Raw genomic sequence first — 20,434 nt, 5'->3', positions numbered from 1 at the left:
ACCTTTTGGGACTCGTTCTCGTTTGAAATCCAGATGTTACCAAAAAGAATCAAAACCAACATTGATCAATTTGATTCTTGATTCTATCTCTTGAAACCTCACCCAGGATTGCATCAAACGATATTTCCAAAATTTGATGGCGTTCTTCTATTGAATTTCTCAAAATATCTTGCAATTTAATCTGATAATTATACAGAGTTTTAAGGTCTTCATACCCAAAGAACAATAATGTTCAGTCACTACTCACTAGGCATTGAGAATGACTCGACAGCTCTAGTAATGGCTACTTCATCTTCACAGTTATGATTTCTTGGATGTTATGGCTCCATGATTGTCCTTCCAGTCAATTTTAAAAATGACTGATTGGAGGATTTCACACCAATTATAGAAGAAAATATCATTGCTGATCTTTTCAGCAGAGTAGCTAAAAAAATCTATCACATTAGTCATGGGTGATATGAGTGATCAAGTTTCTTTTAGCTGATTTTTGTGTTGAATTTTGATCATCCTTTTATAAGCTTTCTGGGTTTTGGCGATGTTGAAGGTGAGAAACTATAACCGTACATTCTGCTATGGGTTTTGGTTATAAAGCTAACCAATCCCAGAATTCAATATCAGCAAAGAGAAACCCTAGAAAATCCCATGGTCTATCTCTATCATATTGATGATTCACTCTGTGTGGGGCTCCATGAAAACAAGCTCGTCCCCACAGACACTGTTTGTTTCGTATGAAAACGATAGGCCTTTCACTAAAAAGAAAACGATAGGCCGGAAGGAAGCTTTTCCAATTCAATTGGATTCTGAAGAATCATTGATTTTTTAGGCAAGTGTCAAAATCATTGAACTGTAATACAATAGACGAGCTTCCTTTAATCTTTTACAACAATTCTTTAGATTTTTCTCTTCTGTGGAATCAAAATCGTATTGGGAAATTTCGTTCATCAAGAAAACCTGACTAATCGGATAAGATCAGAAACAAGATAAGATGCCAAAATATCGCCAATCTGGACAATATTGGTCTAAATCAAACCCGATTCTGAATACTGATACAATCTTCTTACGTAAATAAATAATATTTTAGATTAGAACGAATAAATGTTACCCTAAACTAACACATTTATTGGTAGAAGTAGCTTTCACTGTGAATGAAGGTATGAAGAGAACGGAAGATTATTGAAGGTAGATTGGGCTAAAGAATTGGAAATAATCTTCTCGCTAATTTCTTTCTGGGCTCGTTTTTAAATATCGGAGCAGCTTTTGTGGTTTCAAGATTTCATCAAGCACCTCTGCATTCTTCGTATTCTTCTGCCTCTTCTGTCTTCATTCCCAACCCTCTCTGTTTCTCTTTTTCGTTCTTCAAGATGGATAATGCCGCTTCAGGTGACCCTTTTTCTGTTTGTGCTTACTTCTTTCATGGGCTGTTGAGCTTATTTTCATGAATCGAAAGAGAAGAATCTTTATGGTGAAGAACTGTGATTATCAACTAGGAATTACTTATTTGTTGGAATTTGGGTTCATAAGAAATGTAAGTTTCATTTTGTTTCCAGGTCAAAATTTCTTTCTGAATCAACTTATTAACAAGAAGGGAAGATTTTCGATGTGAAGAAAGTACTTGCCATGTCCATCAAAGTATATGAAGCACTGAGATCAATACCAAAAACACTAGTTTTGGTTTCTCTACTGAACCTGTTTTTTTGATGGGTTCTGTTTTGCCATTTACTATGTCGAAAATGGGTTTCATTTTCTTTTTCCCTCAACAAGCATATGTGATAAGTAAACCCATGTACATGTAGTTTTCTTTCAAGACTGAATCCAATCGAAGGGGAAGATAATTATTTTTCCCCTTGTGCTATGGGAAGCCCAAATTTAGTTGGTTTGACTGTCATCTTACTGTTTTGGACTATGCAAGTTTCTAGTTGCAAGCTACTGTATCAATCTTTTCTGATATGGCCATGGAAGTTGTTATTTTGTGGATAAATCGTTTTTTAGTCTGATTCCTACTTGAGTATGTTTGGCCATTGACTCCCTTCATTTCGCATTCAGGGGATTGAATTGTATTTTCTGTTATTTTTAGCTGAATCAGAAAAAGCTAAGGTTTTCCATTGAGAATATGCACACTAGTTCATGTGGATATTTGTTTTGTAAGCTGTTAGTTTCTTCAGTATTATGAATATGGTTCTATTAAATGAAGTTGGTCAAGTTTCTTGTCAAATCAATTCAGAGTGTGAGCAGAATTGAGGCTGAATGCTTGATGTGAAAACAAACTATAAGTCTAAGACAGTGCAAGACAGAATGCAACATCTATTTTAAGCTTCGCATTGTCCGTCTAGATAAAAAGAGTTTATTCTTAACTCAATTGTTTGAGTTCAGACTAATCATTCATCAAAGCTATTTGTATATTGTAGACGTACCCGAATCTCTTCCTGCTGATGCAACACGCGGAACCCCACAGAATGGCTCACTTGTTGTGTGTTTTGGGGAGTTGTTGATTGACTTTGTTCCAACTGTTGGTGGAGTTTCCCTAGCAGAAGCTCCGGCTTTTAAGAAAGCCCCTGGTGGAGCTCCTGCAAATGTTGCTGTTGGGATATCAAGACTTGGTGGATTGTCAGCATTTATTGGCAAGGTGCATTTGATCTTTGGACCTATTTTATCCTCAATCATCCTAATTGCAATCTTCCTAGCAGGGGTCTTATACACTTTGCTTGTGCTTAGGTTTTTTTTTTCCTAGACTGGATCCACATATTAGAAAACACATCACTTACTCATTTTCTCACAATTTGATATCTTCTTACATGCCTGTGTTTTTATGTCCTTATATAGTTGCAGTCTTATGTGTCCTCAATTTATACTTGTATTCTGGTTTCCTTTATTTTATATTCTTATGTTGTGATATGTGAATAACATCTATGATCAATTGTAGTAGTACTCTTTGTGGGCAAATGGTAAATCCTAGTGGCCCCAACACAGACCTCTATGTCTTTGGGGATACCCTTGTACATGTTTTATTATTGTCCATGGTACATGCTTTCTGTTATTATATATACCAGAATTCAGAAGGCCCTTGGTTTTTAGCCAACCATGGAGCAGTCTATTGCTTATGTTCTATGGGGTCAAGCAGTCTTTTCCACTGACTTTTGCAAAACCTGTTTATCAGGTAGGTGAGGATGATTTCGGGTATATGTTGGCGGACATACTGAAACAAAATAATGTCGATAATTCTGGCATCCGTTATGACCCTGGTGCACGGACTGCACTTGCATTTGTTACGCTGAGAGCTGATGGCGAGCGTGAATTCATGTTTTTCCGACATCCTAGTGCAGATATGCTTTTACGAGAATCAGAGCTTGATGTGGATATTATTAAGAAGGTAATATTATGCAAATCGTACAATTTCCAACCCTGCCCTAACAAATGAATTTCTATCTGAGGGAGCTAGGAAGTTGCACTCCCCTGCTGATTTTCTTTATTTATGCAGTGATGTATAGCGTACTCATGATAGCACTGGGACTTATTCCTTTAGGTTCTGTTCCTGTTTTATTGTAAATGCAGGCAAGTATATTCCACTATGGCTCCATCAGTTTGATTGAGGAGCCATGTAAGTCGACACTTATTGCTGCAATGGACATTGCTAAGAAATCTGGTAGCCTTCTCTCTTATGATCCAAATTTGAGGTTGCCCCTGTGGCCATCAGCAGAAGCTGCTTGGGAGGGTATTATGAGCATATGGAGCCAATCAGACATAATCAAGGTTTTGTTTTTGAATATTTGTATTTAATTCAGTACCGGTTCTAAGAGTTGCATCTCCTTCTTGATGGTACAAAAATGTGATTCCACTAAGAGAGTTTAATCATTTTCTAGGGAAATTCATACTGGGGTTGGTTTTACTCTGTACTTGCAGATAAGTGAGGAAGAAATTTCATTCTTGACTGGAGGGGATGATCCTTATGATGACAATGTGGTGCTAAAGAAGCTTTTCCACCCGAACCTTAAGATTTTGCTTGTTACTGAAGGGTCAGAAGGTTGCAGATATTTCACCAAGGTAATCATATAATTTTGGTGCTTGCTCTGGCTATTAAGATTTTAGCTGGAAGCCCTTCAACAAACACTAATTTCTCTCCTATTCCTCTGACAAAATTGATCTATGTGACAGATGCTACTAACTTCCCTAAGGACATTCTATTTGCCTAAAGTAGACAATATAATAGTGAATGCAGACCCTATTTTTCTGTTGAATAAGGATTCCTTGAGTAGATCTGTCTATCTGTGAATGAAACTTATGAATCTGAAGTGCTAGGTCCCTACAGTTAATTGAAAGCCAGATATGGAATGACTAAATTGAATCAACGAGTGAGACTTAATGTCTCATTTCTTATCCTATGGACATACAGCACTCGATTCAAATCAAGAAGGCTTTTCCCCAACTAATTGGGTATAAAAACCTTTATGTGAAATTAAGAAAGCCTTTTCTGAATTCTTAACTGATGGACTATCAAATGTCAATCTGTTACTCAGATTTGGCAGGTCATCTTTAGAGATGTCAGCTCCAAAATTTTTATTGCATAACCTTAGGCATCTACCAAGGAGCAGGTTTATTGTTGTATCCGGGATGTAGATCGCTCCTTTATTGCTTTCCTTCTTTTGGAGTGTGTCTTCACATATTTTTATTATTCTTCAACCCCCTCTCTCACAACCCCCCCCCCCCCCCCAAAAAAAAAAAAAAAAAAAAGGAGAAAGGGAAAAGAAAATCTTTCATGTCATTGCTTTTTATCCAGGATCTTTTTTCCTTGTCATAAGCCTTACTGAGTTACTGGTGCATCCAGATTTCCTTGTGAGCTTCCCCTGATCCTTCTAAAGCCTGGAGCTATTCTATATCATTTCTTGCTGACAGGTTCATTGGACTTTACTGCATATGTCATAAACACATACTAAATTGCATTTTAATATAGAATTATCAAAACAAGTTGGAGCCCGAAAATCTGCTGCACCCGAAAATCTGTGTTGTAGCTCAACATTCACATCTTCTATGCATTTGTTACTATCCGGTGTAATTCTAGGGTGATATCATTTTCAATCTCTCCACCCTGCCTGGTTGATGGGAAAATGATAACCTCAGGGTCTTTCTTTGTCATTAATTCAACTTCCTTCTTAACATACAGCATATCAAAATCATGTGAAATGGATACTTTGTCTTATAATTTTCAGTGTGCAGAGTCTGTTTCTTGTACTTTGTTAATCAATTCTATTGTGCTTGATCAGGGTGTTCCAAATATTTTGCAGGAATTTAGGGGTAGGGTTCCTGGGATTAAAGTTAAAGCTATTGACACAACTGGTGCTGGTGATGCATTTGTAAGTGGGCTACTAAGCATCCTGGCATCTGACCCGAATCTTTTTCAGGTATCCATCTACTGTACTGTGAATGTTCAACTTGGGTAATGTGGCTGATTTTCCAATTTTTTTGGTAATGTTGATTACTAACTGAACCTCTTACCGATCCTCATCTCCCACGTTCTTTCCTATATTTTATATAATCTTTCTTTCTGAATGCTGGATGTCTTCTGTCATGATGCTTGATTTTGCATTTCTGTAATGAAGTTGATGCCACTAACTGAAATTTCAGTCTTTTTTAAGTGTTTTGTGTGCAAAAACTGTGGATAGCTAACAGTTTTCTATGAAATTGACAGGATGAGAAACGATTGAGGGAGGCTCTTCTGTTTGCAAATGCCTGTGGTGCAATTGCAGTCACGGAGAGAGGAGCTATTCCAGCCTTGCCAACAAGAGAGGCCGTCCTTCAACTCTTACCAAAAGCTGTAGCATGAAAGGATTCACATATTATTTCCCTGTTGAGTGCTGTTGTAGTTGTTTCCAATGGAATTAATGTAAGCTGGTTTTCCTCTGCTGAGGTATTAAAGTACTCACCTTCTCTACTTTTCATTGTGAAAATTTGTAAATCCAACCTCCCGAGCTTTGCATGGCTTTTGGTCCATGGATGCGTTGATGTTCCCTATCCGCAATTTTATGTCTGAGGAGTATAAGCTCAGGAAACAGAATATAGGCCTGAAACGGAAAAAGGAAAAAGGAAAAAGGAAAAAGAAATGGTGGCAAATGAAGCTGGAACAATTTCGACACTGTACATTAGAAAGCAATCATTGAGCAGCGTTTGTTTGTTGGAAAAAAGGTGGAGTGGGAAAACAGAGGTGAGAAAAAATTTGAAAAATTATATTTTTTTATTAAATTTCAAAAGTGTGGTTTATTTGATGAGATGACATGCAAATTTTTTTACTCCATGCATTTTTAAAATCCCACAAAATATGTGGGATTTTGTGAAAAATGTGTAAAACTAAAATGTGAGATTCACTTTTACCACTTTTTCCCAAAATCATTTTTTTTTCTCTCACCTTATTATACATGGGCTCGTATTTTTTTTTTTTTTTTTTCTTTTTCACCCACCTTTGCAAACAAACGCAGCAGCCTGAGGGATCTATTTCTGAGTTTTTCTTGTCAAAATTCAGATGTGAACATCTTTGTGTGGTGGAAAGGTTTGAAGAGAACAGGTAAAAGATCCCAAACCATTCAGTGGATTTTACATGGCTCCTCTTAACATAAGATGAAGGGTGACAGAGCACATATCTCGGACTTGAAATACCTTGGGGTTCAACTTTAGTGTTGCATCTGGCCTAGCATCAAAAAAAAAAAAGTCCCGATCGGTTGATCTAATCCCTCAACCATCTAAAAATTATCCCTTATCTTTTTTAACTAATAGCTCAACTATGGTTTGAGAACAAAATTTAAAAAACCCATCTACTTATAGATATATATCCACCTATGAAATTATATATAAATATATATAGAGATACCTCATGGATATATACATGGACCCTATAATATATAGATGAAGGGTGAACGGAGCCATTCAAATACCTAGGTTCAACTACATATGTGCATATGGCCAAGATTGAAATCTCGACCCAAAATTTTTGAAAAAGTTTAAAAATATACATATATGAAACGGGTGGTCAAGATTTTGACTTCGACCACTTGTTCCATCTTCACTGTACGTAGCTCAGTTAACATGCAGCTCAATTCCGGAACCTGAGCCATCGAGACGAAAATGATCGCCGGCAAGGAATTATGGATCAGTTTTACGAAAAACAGGGAATGGAATTAAGGATAAGAACGCAACTGATTGACACACCGCGATTTCCTCCGTGTGCGAGCACGTGCTTCTCGCTTCTGGAGCGTAAGAGAGTTATCCTTCCATGTGAAACGTGTGCAACAATAAACGGAGATTTCGGATTTCCTGGCCGTCCAATTAGTTGACTTGATTTGTTGACTGGATACAGTGTAGCATCTGCCACCAGTGACGTTTGAGAGAGGAAACGGAGGATGGATTTATTTGAAAAAGGAAAAGAAAACAGAGGATGGAACGGAACGCCACATTGTTTATCGGGTGAGGCGCAGCAAGTGTCGGCTACAGATTCACGATTCAACTCAGATTTCTGCTTAAGAAGAAAAACAAGAGAAATCAAGAAATAAATTTTGAAAAAAAAGAAAGAAATAAAAGGGCGAAGACGGAGAAACGTTGAAGATCTCAGACGTCTACCGGCGATTGATGCAATGGAGTAGAGATCGACCAGATCGGACGTCTGATTTGCTTCCCGAGTTTCATTCGAACGCCATGAATCCTTCTCTCCTTCCCGAAATTGGTCCCGATGGCATCTTCAGAGAAGCCCCTGTTATCGCCTATACCGAGAAGGTAATTCAGTCTCTTCCTCTCTCTCTCTCTCTCTCGGACAAACTGTTCATTGCTGTATCTGTTGATTGAACTATAATCTGTATCTCTTGATTGAACTATAATCTTACATTTCTTCAATTATTTTCTCAGATAATCGAGGAGGAGCAGCTTCAATTACAAAAGTATGTGCATTTCTATTTCGTAATGTTATTTCGTTTTTCTTTCTCCTGTTTAAATTTGCTTGTAATAATTGAGGTTTCTTCTTAAGATTTGGTTCTTTTCTATGTCTTGTACCACCTGGTTGATGCGGCTGATGCTCGGATTATTCTCTGGTACCTCTTTTGATCTATAATTTGCGTCGAGTGTTGTTTTATGTTCCATCCCGTCATTGTCTAGGCAATGGTTTGCATTACTGGCGTTGAATAAATTTGATGTCCTTCATTGCGCCCCAATAATTGAATGGGGGAAAGGATGGGCTTTGATTGGCAAGACTGCCTTTCAATGAGAATCTAATCTGTTTCTTAGGAGTGCATTCATATCTTCAATAAAATTTGAGAGCGGATTTGAATGTAAATCACATCCATTAACTTGAACTTGGAGCTAAAGGTTGTAAGTTTGAGATGGAGTAAGGAGTGTTATGGGGTTTGAGAGCTTTACTCCCCTACCTGTGGGATTGCCCTGAGGAATTACTCGATGGAAGAAAACTCATTTGCTATGGATCAGACATTGTTCAAAAAAATATAACTCTGAGATTACATGTGGTACTACCTTGCTGCTTTAGATTTGGCGTCTTATCAATTTACAAGCCCTTATTACGATGATTTGCTATACGTTTTTTAACAGAGGGGCAGTAGATGGTGAACTTTTGACAGCATGGCTTCCTCAGTAATAATTGAAAAATCAGTAACTCGACCTCATCAAATAATTGTTAGTGTCCAAAACTAGCAAGGAATTCATGTTCTGTTTATTATAGTTAGATTTTCTGGTAGCATCTTTATTCAGCGTGCAGCCATGCAGTAGTCATTTCCCTTGGCCCTATTTCTGGGCAAATGATCTGTGTGCTGTATGTAACCAGGCAGTACATTCCTTCTCACGTAAAACTGAATAACTGATGCATGTCATTCCATTGTCTTTCATAAAGGAAGTAATATAGCTATGCTTCAGGAACTCTGTGAAGATTGCTTGAGAGTGACTGTCATTTGATTCTTTTAGATGACGAAAGTGGCAGACATTCATCAATCAAATTGTGGCTTTGAGTGCAAATGTGGGGATTATTGGATGTTCTTACACTATGATTGATATTGATTTTACTTTAGTTCCACTGTATTCTGTAGATTGTTATAAGTCCATAATGTTTGATGCCTCCATGGTTTGCTCAGATATATTCAAGAAAACTATTCTAAAATCCGTGATGTTGAAAAAGAGTTGGCAAATCTTACGAGGGAGGTGAAACTCACATCTGGGCCTAAAAAGGCAGGTGGGCAAAATTAGTTTTGCCTCTCTGATTATTAGCTTTTATTTTTAAATCACAATTTTTTAGACTGTTTGGTATAGCATGCACAATTAATTGATATACTGCCTTCTCCTTTCTGTTGGAATGTCATGTAAAGCACTTGAACTCATGCGGAAAAAAATTGAACTGTCAACTGAGAAAATACGTGTTGCAAAGGAGAAGGAAGAGCAAGCACGTAAGGTTTGTTCCCTTTCATTTGACCATGTTAAATGTTCTCACTAGAGATGTTTTATTGTCTGTCAAAGAAAGGAAAAATAAAGAATGAAAAAGATGTTTAAAACATGCTCTATGAACCTGTTGAATTTACATCCTACACTCTCAAATTCTACAAAAAGCAGGACTGGTGGCTAGTCCAAGCAGCTTCTCATTCTCTCTGTTATCTGATCCTGTTTCATGGTTGCATCACTCTATCTATAGATTCTTAAGTGAAAAGTGTATTTTTTTGGCTGCTTCATAACTGTGTGAGATGAGACTTAACCCACTTGAGCAGATAAAAGGCCTCATAGAGAAATTTCTCTCTCATGCAACTGAAATGAATTAATTGAAGAGTGTAGATTCTGGACAGGCTTATAATATAATGGATAGCTCTAAAACATGTGCTTAAAGAAATCTATATAATTAACCAAAGAGTGAATGTTTATCTTGCTATGAAAGTATGAGCCAAACTCATTTTCAATCTTGTAAAAGGGATCTTTTGACAATGCCCTTTTGGGTTCTAGTCAGATTTTGTTGCTTGGATCATTCAAAATAAGAAGCACTGAAGCTTTGTGTATTGAATACAGCCTTCTTTTACTCAAAAATGAGGAACAGTATCATGGAATAGTGACCATATGCAATTACTTGTTTATCTTTCATGCTTTGGGTGCCACAGCAGATGTTACAAAGACAAGGAAAGTAAATATCTGAATTTGTGTTTGCCTGTCTTAGGTTATATTTCTTCTAAAAGGGAAAACTTCAATTCAGGTTATTCATCTTTTATTGTCTTGGGAAAGGGATTTTACTTGAGTTTGGGTTTATATTTATTTTACCACTGGATTCCTAACCTATTTTCACTCCCACTTTTCTGGTGGTATATTCAAAATTTTGAATTTATCAATGAGTTGTGTTTTCATTTAATGTTTTTGAGACCCCACCATACTATAGAATATGTCTTGTAGATTAGGGAAAATTTTGAGCTCTAACTTATTTCTTGTTCTTTAATGGTAAAATGGTAGAACACATGGTACTGTTTGGCAATGAGAATCAGTAAGGTTCCAAGCATATATGTCCAATTACTTTTGATAGTCTTCCTAGATGAATTATATTTGCATTTTTTTGGCATATCCAGTCCATTTTTGTAAAGATCGAGAAATATTTTTAGTTAAATAACTGTTTTAGGCCTGGGAAGAAGCATCTAAGGTTGTGAAGGATGAGGAAGCAATCAAACAGAATCTGTGCGATGATCTAAACCGGCTGGTATGTCTAAACTGTTTTCTGACATGTGGATTCTGATGGAGGATAGCTGTTATGTAAATCAAGTTGTTGATCTTTATTTGAGTAGGTTCAAGAAAGCAGTAACGCTCAGTTCTCTAGGCTAGAGGAGCTGAAAAGGCGGCTAGAAGCCTTAAATCCAGGCAGAGCTTCTGTTGCTGATGCACTTGTAAGCGTTTTTTTACCTCTTTCTATTGTCATTCTCATATTTTTCTTTGTTTCTATAACTTTACTAGTTTATAGTGGATGTTGTTTTTAAAGTTTCATTGCTAGCTCGTTGCGACAATGTAACTTATGTGCATGTCAAATAGGAAAGCAAAAGCTAACCTGAATGCATAGTGTTTCTACAAATGATAGAAATGAATTGTCTGATGCACTTTAATCCTTTTTTTTTTTTAGTATCCTCCAATCAGATAGCCTATAAGCTGTGGTTGTTGAAGTTGGCTTTGAATTGATTTGACTGGTTTCTGAGCTATACATACTAGTTACTACCACCACCTGGCCAGGTAATCTTATAGAGTAAAGCCATGAGGCTCATGCCAAGCCAGTGTTCTTTTTGTCATTGTATGAGTAGTTTTTGATTGGTTTCATAAAGGAAAGATATGTAACATAAGTTGTAGAGGGCCCAAGGGGCCGAGAATTGGAACAGCACCTGATGGGTTTCTACAAACCTAAAAGCTAAGGTTTCAGAAACTCATATCTTAGATGTGAATCAAATTTTAATGGATTTCTCTATTCAGTAATAGGAACAAAGTATCAAAATGTGAACTTGACCAGAGGATCTGAACTAAAGTTTCAGAATAGTCCTACTTGAAAAAAGACTCACCAAATTAAGAACTAATATCAGTAAATAATTGGGTAAAATCAGGTTAAGCAAAGATAGATTGGAAAATCAGATCTATGAATGGAACAACTTCCTGTTCTTCGGTACTGAAACACAGATCAAACAGCTAATATCCAAAACAGAAATTGGATATTAGCGTAAAAAGAAGTCCTGTCGAAACCTTTACTGAGATCCCTGAGATGTCTCTGTTATTCTGAAGTTCTGAGATGAGGCAGAAGATGAGTTACAGAAACAGCATCCAGATTAGATCTCAGTAATTTACATTAACTGTATGCTCAATAATATTAAATTATGTGTAGAAAAAGGGTCTATTAGTATGTCAGAACCATCCAATTTATTTGGACTTCAAATTTTCAAACTTTGATGGCGCCATTGTGTTTTAATGGCCCATAGTAAGCTGCCTAGTGTATTATACCAAGTTAGCTTCGAGTTCCCAAAAAAGAAGAAGCACCAACTTGGTTTTCTTCCTGGCTGGAACCAGATTTAAAAACCAGACCTTGAACCATGGAATTAGGCAACAGTGCTGATACATCAGAAACCCTAGAAGCATTACGATTCTGTATGCTGAACCCAGACTCAGATGTCAATGCACCTAATGCTGATCCAGCACTGAATTGGGTTATTTTCCTTGGAATGGGCTTAAAGATTGGGTCATATAGGTATTGGGCTTTCATTCCATAGTTTGCTTTGTAATTGGCCAACTTAATAAACCTAAAACATGGGTACATTAGTTGAGTACGAATTTTTCATATATTTGGTCCGTTTTTTAGTCTTTCAATCAAGTCGATTGAACCAATGGTTAAAATTCTGGCTCAGTTTTAAATCAGTAGTTTTTCCAATTTAGGTTAAAGAATGGAGATGTCTTTCATTAGTTTATTTTATTTTATATTTATCAGTTTTATGTTTTAAATTTAGATGTCTGATTTATGAAAGAAGCTGTCCAAGTCCCTACCTCAAGTAGGAGTCTCATTGTAAGTTCTGTTAGCCCAGTATGCATACCCTCATCAATGAGATGAATCGGCTCAACTTGATATTCTGAAATTGCTCATCAGTTTTGCTGTTTTCTCTCTGAGGTTGTCTGATCTAAGGTCATAAGATTGGAATCAATGAGTTGTGTTTTGTTCTCCCCATTGGTAGTTTTTGAAGCACTATATTGATGCTCTTGAGACCTGCATCAGCACCTGACGGATAGCTGCTCTTTTTGCCATACGATCAATTTGTTAAATAATGATAATGATATTTAATTTGATGGCATCACATTGACTTCTAATTATGGTTTTTAACAACTTAAGCAACTTCTACTGATTAGCTTGTTTAATTTTCTCCGCTGCACTTTTAGGATCAGAAAGCAGTACAGCCTGCACTGAACAGCACACCAGCTTCAGATGCTCCTTCCGATCGTCAAAAAACAATTTCAGCCGTTAAAGCAGCTGAAACTGTACTTGGTCAAGGAAATAATGGAAGTGCAATGAATGTTAACAACCAACAGCCTCATGTTGAGGGAGATGGAAGTGGAAAGAAAAGAAGTTCTAACTCAGGAAGAGGAAGGGGACTAGGAGCTTTCCCTAAGGGAAGAGGATCTCCTGGACCTGGCTGGACTGGTGCTGGATTTGATGTGGATGGTAGGAGTTGAGCAAAGGCTACTATGTGGTCTCCATTGCATGGGCAGAAGCAATAGAATGAAAGTTACTGCTGTCATTCCCAGTAGGTACTGTTTTGAAGCTTGTATCTTTTGCCCATCTTGTTAGTCAATCCTATTCTTATCATTTTCACCCTTCTATTAGGTTCTAGCCATTCCTGAACTGTACATTACCCTTAATTTTCATGAAGCTGGCGAAATTTGTCCAATTCATTTTGTTTTTGTTCTATTCCATGTTTAGCTTTATAGACTAAGTACTGTGTTGACTGATGATGACCCAAAGAAATATCCGACTTAGATCAAATACAACAAATTCAAATTTCAGTTTTCTTTGTATATACTTTTAGAATGTCAGATGACTCATTTACCCATGTTTTTAACAATTGCTTAGTAACTTGGACTCACAGAATATAATTTGAATGAAACGGGTAAAAAGAAGAATTTTCACATTGTATGGAAGAAGATTACGATGGAGGTCTCTCACTTATCATCAGAATGGCATTACAAAAAACTCTTCACCCAAAATCTTAAGAGGAAAATCCCTAAATCTCACAGTGACTCTACAGAGAGAGCAAGGTATATATCTATAGAGTTTCATACAGATAAATGGGTGAACCATCAAATCTAATCTCTTTGCTTCCATAACAGATCTTAGAACAGGCAAATTTATTGATGTGGATCATTTTTAGATATGAGTACAAGACTCAGGTCATGCATAACAATGTCCAATCAAATAAATAGAATGACAACTATGAGGGGTCAACATTGAATTTTCTACAAGGAACACTGATGAATTCACACCACAATCTTGAGTAGGTTGAGCAAAGAGACTTAAGGGGCAAACATTATGATATGGTGACTCTTCCTCCTATACCAAACAAAGACTATAGTGTCTTCCCTATATAAAGTGCTGTATGTCATTATTGATGGGTGCTTCAACCTAACATGTTTGACAATTGGATGGACTCATGTTTCAAACTATTTGGTTCAAATCAAGCCTACCACTGTAGCCAATATTGACCTATCCACCAGGAGAAATTGAGCTGTTTTCTTCAAAGTAATATATCCACCTTAGAGGGGAACAAGGAATGATGTGACCAAACCTAACAGAATTTCAAAAATCTGAACGTTTAAAGCTTAAAGCTCATGTATTTTCAAAATAGTATCATGAGCTTGGACTATGGAGAACTGATGAAGATGGGCTTCATCACTACCTCTGATGGCTTCCCTATCTTATCAGATTGAGACATATTTCTGTCTACTGCAATAATACACTTGGTGATGGTCATGATGGAGAGAAAGAACAAAATGCCTCCAACCACCTTGCAGATTGAAACTAAGTTTTGTCCATGGTGATAATAGTAAACGGTGGTCATGATGATGGAAAGAAAGGCTTCAGATTTTTGGAAGTCAAGAACAGATAATGTATTATGATTTGGAATATTCTCATTTGTGACAGTTCTGTGCAATGAACAGAGAGAGATTCTCCAAGCTGACCTGAAATTCAGGGGATTTCAGTCTAATTGATAATCTAATGTATACTATTCGAATTTTCAACAACTCCAAGAATATCAAATTTAAAAGATGCATTAGAAAATTTAGTGTGAACATCAATAAATAGGAGATAAAAAGGTGCATTGGAATTGTCAGATGAGATCTTCATATAAAAAAATATATATTTGCTTCATTATTTTATGAAGGAGAGGATTGTAAATGGACAAGAACCTACTTTCCTTCTTTAGTTTGTGCAAGTATAACATGCGTTTGGCAAACATTCTTCGAGAATAATTTTGGTGTTTTTTCAAAACGAAGAATGCGAAGAACAATAGAATCAATTATAGGTGTTTATTAAGACAGTTTGTTCTTTCGTTCCTAAAAAATGAAACAATAAGATAAGGGATTTGAAGAATGATTTTGTAATACATGTAAAATATATTCTGTCAAGAAAAACATAAATTTCATAAAATAGTTTTAACCGTGAAAATCTCTTAAAACCACCTCCATTCTCACTTCTATTGGCACAGTTTGTATGCAAAGGGGAAAAAATAAAAATGTAAGACCCATATATAATGGAGTAGAGGAACAAAAGGAAAATGAATGATTTTGTAGAAAAATTTTAAATGCGGGTTTTACTTTGTTGTTTCACATATTTTATGAGGTTTTGAAAAGATTAGGATGAAAAATTAGGCTTTCCATCTCAAAAAACAAGTTTCCTTAAATTAAGAAAGCTTATATGCTAATTTTCTCATCCTAGTAAACCAAACAAACCACACGTTGAAATTTTATGAAAAAATTTAACTTTCTTAAACTTTTTCCCACCCCATTTTCAGATCCAACTAGCAAATTGTGCTTTTTGTTTGCAAAGGTTGGGGGGGGGGGGGGTAGAAAAAATAAACATTTACGCCCCCATATGTAATGAGGAGTGTGGATCATCTCCCCTTATAGCTTTACAACCATAAATTGCTTGGGGCCCACAAGTAAAAAATAATAAAATATTTTAAAAAAATAAATCTTATCACCTAACCCTGTGGGCCTCCCAGTAATTTGTGGTCAACAGCCGTCGGGGGAACACAGAATACTCCTCATCAGGGAAGACGATCCGGACTATATAATGACGCAGGGGAGAAGCCAAGAAAATAAAATGATTTAGTGGAAAACTGTTAAATGTGAATTTCACTTTGTTATTTTTCACACCTTTTGACAAATTTCAATCTATTTTCTAGAGTTTTGAAATTGCATATGGTGGAAAAATTAGCATGTCACCCTAACATATTAGTCACACTTTAGAATTTTATATAAAATTTTTTTCACCTTTTTTTTCTACCTTTATTCCTGCAACAAACGTGTCAGATCAATGCAAAATTGCTTCAGTCTTTCGCATTAAATGTGTTGGACTATCAAGCTAAATTTTTGTTCATTGGATTCCAAATTTTAGTCGAGATTTCAATCCAGCAATTGAAATTGTTTTCATTGGCAGTCCTGTGTATTATTAAATGCGTAGGACTGAAGCAAAGTCCAAATCAATGAGCCATTACATAATAATTTTAAAATTATTTTTTTAATTTTTTTCCTAAAGCCACCTCATTCTCCTGAAGAAGAAGAGTGGATGGCACATGCACCTAGAAATCTTAACGGAGCTTCACCCTGATCGTACAACTATACAATTATGTAATGCAAAATATCTCATGGGGCATGTGAGGTAGACCGAAAGTGAGACAAATAAATTATTTTTATACATTTCAGATTTGTTCACACAACCCTAATAATATTAACTAACCCTAACGGCTTTACCAAAAAAAGAAACTAACCCTAACGCCTATACATCCATTTGAATTTCCCGCTTTGTTCATTTCCTTGTTTACCCATACTATATATACAAATCACAAATAACTCTTACAAAACATTCAGAAAAAACAACCCTAAATTCACTCCTATTATGTGGTGGAGAAATGTTGAAGTGCTATAGGATTTTTCTGTAGCACCCAAATACATCACTTACGGTATAGTAGTCTCTGGGCAGACTTGAATGCTACACATGACTGGAATTCTGATCTAGACCGTTGGCGTCGCTGTTAATGTACGGCACTGAAGTTGAACCCTGGAGAGATCACTGACATCAGCAAGAAGCGGCTTTTGTCTTTCTTCCTCATCTTCTCTACCGGACGAAAATGAAACCGGCTGCGATCTCATGAAGGAGTGAATCGAGAATGTCACGTTCGATGTCGAAGACGATCGATTCGCCTTCCTCTGAGTAATGCAGAAACGCATGAATGTTAGAATCTGGCAGATCCATCTCTACGAGAGCGTCAATGTCTCGAAGAATCTGACAATTGGCGGCTGGAAAGCTCTGAATGCGTGACCACAATCGTTCCAAAAGCTGCAAACCTGTCATCTGGGTCTCCTTTTTAGTGCTAAAAGTGAATAGCTCACGGTGAATGGAGTCTAGCCATGGTTTCATCTTCACATACGGCTTCACTATATCCACCAGAATCTCATCAACTAATTGGAACATCAGCTTTCTGTTGCAACGATGCCTTACATTACCCAGATCAAATTCTACTTCCTCTCCCTCGTCATCGGAATTATCCTCTGTTTTGGAGTAAGGAAAGGAATGTTCAAGGAAATGGAAGATTAATGGGTTGAGAAGGTGATACGGAGAAAACCATCTCGTGATTGAAACAAACGCATCCCTGTAAATTCCTGTACTTCTTAATATCTCATTAACGTACTGGAACTCTGCACTGCTCTTAATGTTTCGTTTGTTGTCGTCTTGGCCAGCGAGCGTTTCCGTCCGTTCTTGTCTGTTGTACTTCTGGCTCAAACAACTAGGTAACTGCGTGCTACCTGTTCGATGTTGTGCCTGCTTTAAAAAAAAAATTAGAAAGAGAAAAAAATATGTAAAATTTACTCGCAAAATTTCAGGAAAGAACGAATTGGGCAGATGGATACCTGCTTAAGATTATTGACAAGATTGTTAGATAATGGGGTTTTCTTAGAATTTTTGTCCGAGAGATTAGCTTTTGTTGAGGGGGCAACCCGAACAAATGCTTCTTCTTCTTTGATGTTTCTTACTTTCTTGCTTCTCCGGCTCTTGGATTTCGTCTTTCCTGCTTGGATGGAGGGTTCTACTTTTGGTTTTCTATGAACTTTTGGTGACAATGATGGCTGCGAGGAAGGTCTTAGATTGTGTGGTAATTGATCATGACTGGCTGATGTTGTTCTGGCCTGTTTATCCTCCTGCTCCATTAATGACCTGAGACGGGGAGAGCGTGATGGTTCTGAGTGCTTTCCTGGGCTTGATTCATCTCCTTTTTTTGTATGACTCAAAAACTTCGTTTTCTGGGGCTTAATCGTGGGACTATCACCATCTTTTGCTCCATTCCTGGTGGTGTTTGTAATGTCGAGACCCACTTTTCTTCTGCCAACGCTGTCTTTGACCTGTTTGACGATTTGTCGAGCGTAGCTTGGTTTTCTATTTTCGTCCTCTTGCCTCGACTCTTTTTTTCTCGATTTGGTTGAATAAGGTGAGCAAGAAAAGGAGTTTCTGGAGCTAAATTCTTCAGGTGATATCATCAGGTTCTCTTTGTTTATCTGAAACGAAAGCCTGGGATCCGTATCTGATGATCTTCTAGCCGAAGATACTCGTGGAGTCTCCGGTAAAGAACGCGTCCCCGTCATCTCGTACTTCACTTCTTTTGCTATGAAATTCATGTTGTTTTTGCTGCTTCTGTGGATAGTTATCTGGGATTGAAGATCTTTCTTTACTGCTTCACAGCCAAGGTTCTCTTCATGATCGTTGTCTGGGTGACGCTTTGACGAAGAAATTGAGCCACCCTCAGGCAGGAGATCAAGACCCATGAGACGAGCTACGAGATTCGGGCTCTTGATAACAGGAGAGGTGCTAGTCACTGAAGATGTTTCCGCCATGCAACTATTTGCCTCTACTGTTCTTGCATCATCGACCTTTGTGCCTACTCGAATTGCCATCTGTAGATCACAAAGAAAACCACCACAGAAAGAAATCAGAGTATTGTTTGAAGAAACGCTTAAAAGGGAAAATTTGTGGAAATGCAAAACGAAAAATCACAATTTTGCTTACAGGAAGATTCAAGTCGTCCCCCTTCGAGATTGGAGAGAAGCGCACAGGGCCCATGCAACTACTGTCCTCTGATTCCAAGCTGTTCCTCGGTGCTTCTAAACCTAAATTACACAAAACCCACAAATACATGAAATTTAAAAAAGAATCTCATCTTCCTACTTGAAAGAAAAGTTGGTTTCTGATTGAGAGAGTTTACCTTTGAGGAAAGTGGGTTCTTCGGGAAGAAATGAATCAGGGTCCTTGAAGCAAGGTTGCTGTAAAGGAAACTGAAACCGATGGAAATCGAAGATTAGTTGCAGTGCAGCACTCATACACCCAGAGGTCTCCCTCTCTACTCTCTTCATGTTCGTCGGTCGACCACCGCATGACCTCTCTCTACCCATTTCGTCAAAGCTTTAGTCACCCACTTCTCTTTTTAAACAAAAGGAAAGGAAAAAGAAAGTTGCAGGAGAGAAGGCGTTAAAAGAGGAGGAAAAGGAGGAGGAGGCAAAAGAAACAAAAGGAAAGGACAACAGGAGAAAGCTCACTTAAGCTTCAAACACTCAAACACTCAAGCAAGCTAAGAACATTAAAGCTGTGAGCAGAGAGGAGTAAACTGTCACAGAAATACAGCGCAAAGAACGGATCCATATTGATGAGAAAGAATTTGAAAAAACCCAGAAACAACAAGAGGGATAGAAGGTATTATACTAATCTCCTGAAATCCCTCACCAACCCGAAACAGACAAGCCAAATGCTACGTAAACATGTCTGAGACTTTGGGAACTGAAATCTAATGAAGGGAAAAGCAGAAAAATGCAGGATGATGACGAAATAGCCACGCTCTCTCTGCTCACTTTTCGATGCCAAGGATTCCCTCTCCGGCTGGCCTTTCTTCTCAACAGGCCCTGCAGCTTCAATAAAACATCTCTTCTTCTTCTTCTTCTCTTCTCTCTCCCACAAGTCCCACCTCTAAATGGGTTTTCTAATTTTGAACTAAGAAAAGAAATAGTGACGAAAGTCGTGACATGGACCTCCTGGTCTTTTGAATTTATAAAGTCTTTGTCAGCAGAAACAGAGGATTCTTTATCCACCTTGCCTCCCTTATCGAGGGTAATCACTATTAATTCCCAACTTATCCGTTGTCTTTTGAATTGGTTTATTTGATTTCATGGGCTATTTCCCAGTTATTTACCAAATGAAGGAATACTACCAAAGCTAAATCAGGTGTTTCAGTATTTAATTCCAATGCTAGAGACACCACTAAAGACTCTGTCACCTTCATCGCATTGCTTGGACTATTGTTTGTATTCAAACATGTCTTTTGGTGGAGTTCAGGAACGATCTTCAATGCAATTTTCAATTCTAACTGTAGTGTGACAGGATTCCTATGATATCCTGCAATTACTCTGAAAATTAACTGAAGGTCTTTGCTACAACAATTGAGTTTTCTGGGTAACTAAAGAACCATAGCATTTGCTAAGCAATGCCAGCTAGTAAACACATCAAGAAGTCCTTTGTTTGGGCCAGTTTTCCCAACAGTTCAAAGAAAAGTACCCTTTGGATCATAGCTCATGAAGGCTTCCCAATCAGGCTCTTTTAGGGACCCACTCCAGCTTCTGACGTATAGCATGAGATAAGAAAATGTCCTATATAACT

General features: G+C 37.4%; 3 protein-coding genes across 4 annotated transcripts; 2 read left to right on the top strand and 1 right to left on the bottom strand.

Moving 5' to 3' along the window:
* Window positions 1-1,123: 1,123 nt before the first annotated feature.
* Window positions 1,124-5,910, top strand: LOC149013654 (putative fructokinase-7). The gene is made up of 7 exons (XM_089157845.1): window positions 1,124-1,380; window positions 2,406-2,623; window positions 3,155-3,367; window positions 3,550-3,747; window positions 3,898-4,038; window positions 5,277-5,393; window positions 5,681-5,910. Exons 1-7 carry the CDS (start codon window positions 1,362-1,364, stop codon window positions 5,813-5,815), a joined length of 1,041 nt encoding a protein of 346 aa, XP_089013971.1. The 5' UTR covers window positions 1,124-1,361; the 3' UTR covers window positions 5,816-5,910.
* Window positions 5,911-7,490: 1,580 nt separating this feature from the next.
* LOC149013653 (junctophilin-like protein) lies at window positions 7,491-14,049 on the top strand. Its single transcript, XM_089159546.1, has 7 exons — window positions 7,491-7,752; window positions 7,882-7,913; window positions 9,111-9,208; window positions 9,342-9,424; window positions 10,622-10,699; window positions 10,785-10,883; window positions 12,898-14,049. Exons 1-7 carry the CDS (start codon window positions 7,609-7,611, stop codon window positions 13,189-13,191), a joined length of 828 nt encoding a protein of 275 aa, XP_089015672.1. The 5' UTR covers window positions 7,491-7,608; the 3' UTR covers window positions 13,192-14,049.
* Window positions 14,050-16,419: 2,370 nt separating this feature from the next.
* LOC149013652 (uncharacterized) lies at window positions 16,420-19,647 on the bottom strand. Of its 2 annotated transcripts, none has more exons than XM_089158943.1 (4): window positions 18,993-19,647; window positions 18,797-18,897; window positions 17,647-18,684; window positions 16,420-17,560 (listed from the first exon to the last, which is right to left on the bottom strand). In XM_089158943.1, exons 1-4 carry the CDS (start codon window positions 19,177-19,179, stop codon window positions 16,853-16,855), a joined length of 2,034 nt encoding a protein of 677 aa, XP_089015069.1. In that variant the 5' UTR covers window positions 19,180-19,647; the 3' UTR covers window positions 16,420-16,852. The 2 variants fall into 2 exon arrangements, with proteins under 2 accessions (XP_089015069.1, XP_089015070.1); XM_089158944.1 differs by having other exon boundaries at window positions 16,420-17,557; window positions 18,993-19,646.
* Between the last annotated feature and the right edge of the window lie 787 nt (window positions 19,648-20,434).

The sequence above is a fragment of the Hakea prostrata genome, chromosome 6, assembly GCF_041222555.1.
Source record: "Hakea prostrata isolate BN-2017 chromosome 6, UWA_Hpros_2, whole genome shotgun sequence".
In the NCBI taxonomy this organism is placed as follows: Eukaryota; Viridiplantae; Streptophyta; class Magnoliopsida; order Proteales; family Proteaceae; genus Hakea; species Hakea prostrata.
The sequence above is the reverse complement of the archived record's forward strand: the minus strand, read 5'-3'. Positions and strand labels throughout refer to the sequence as shown.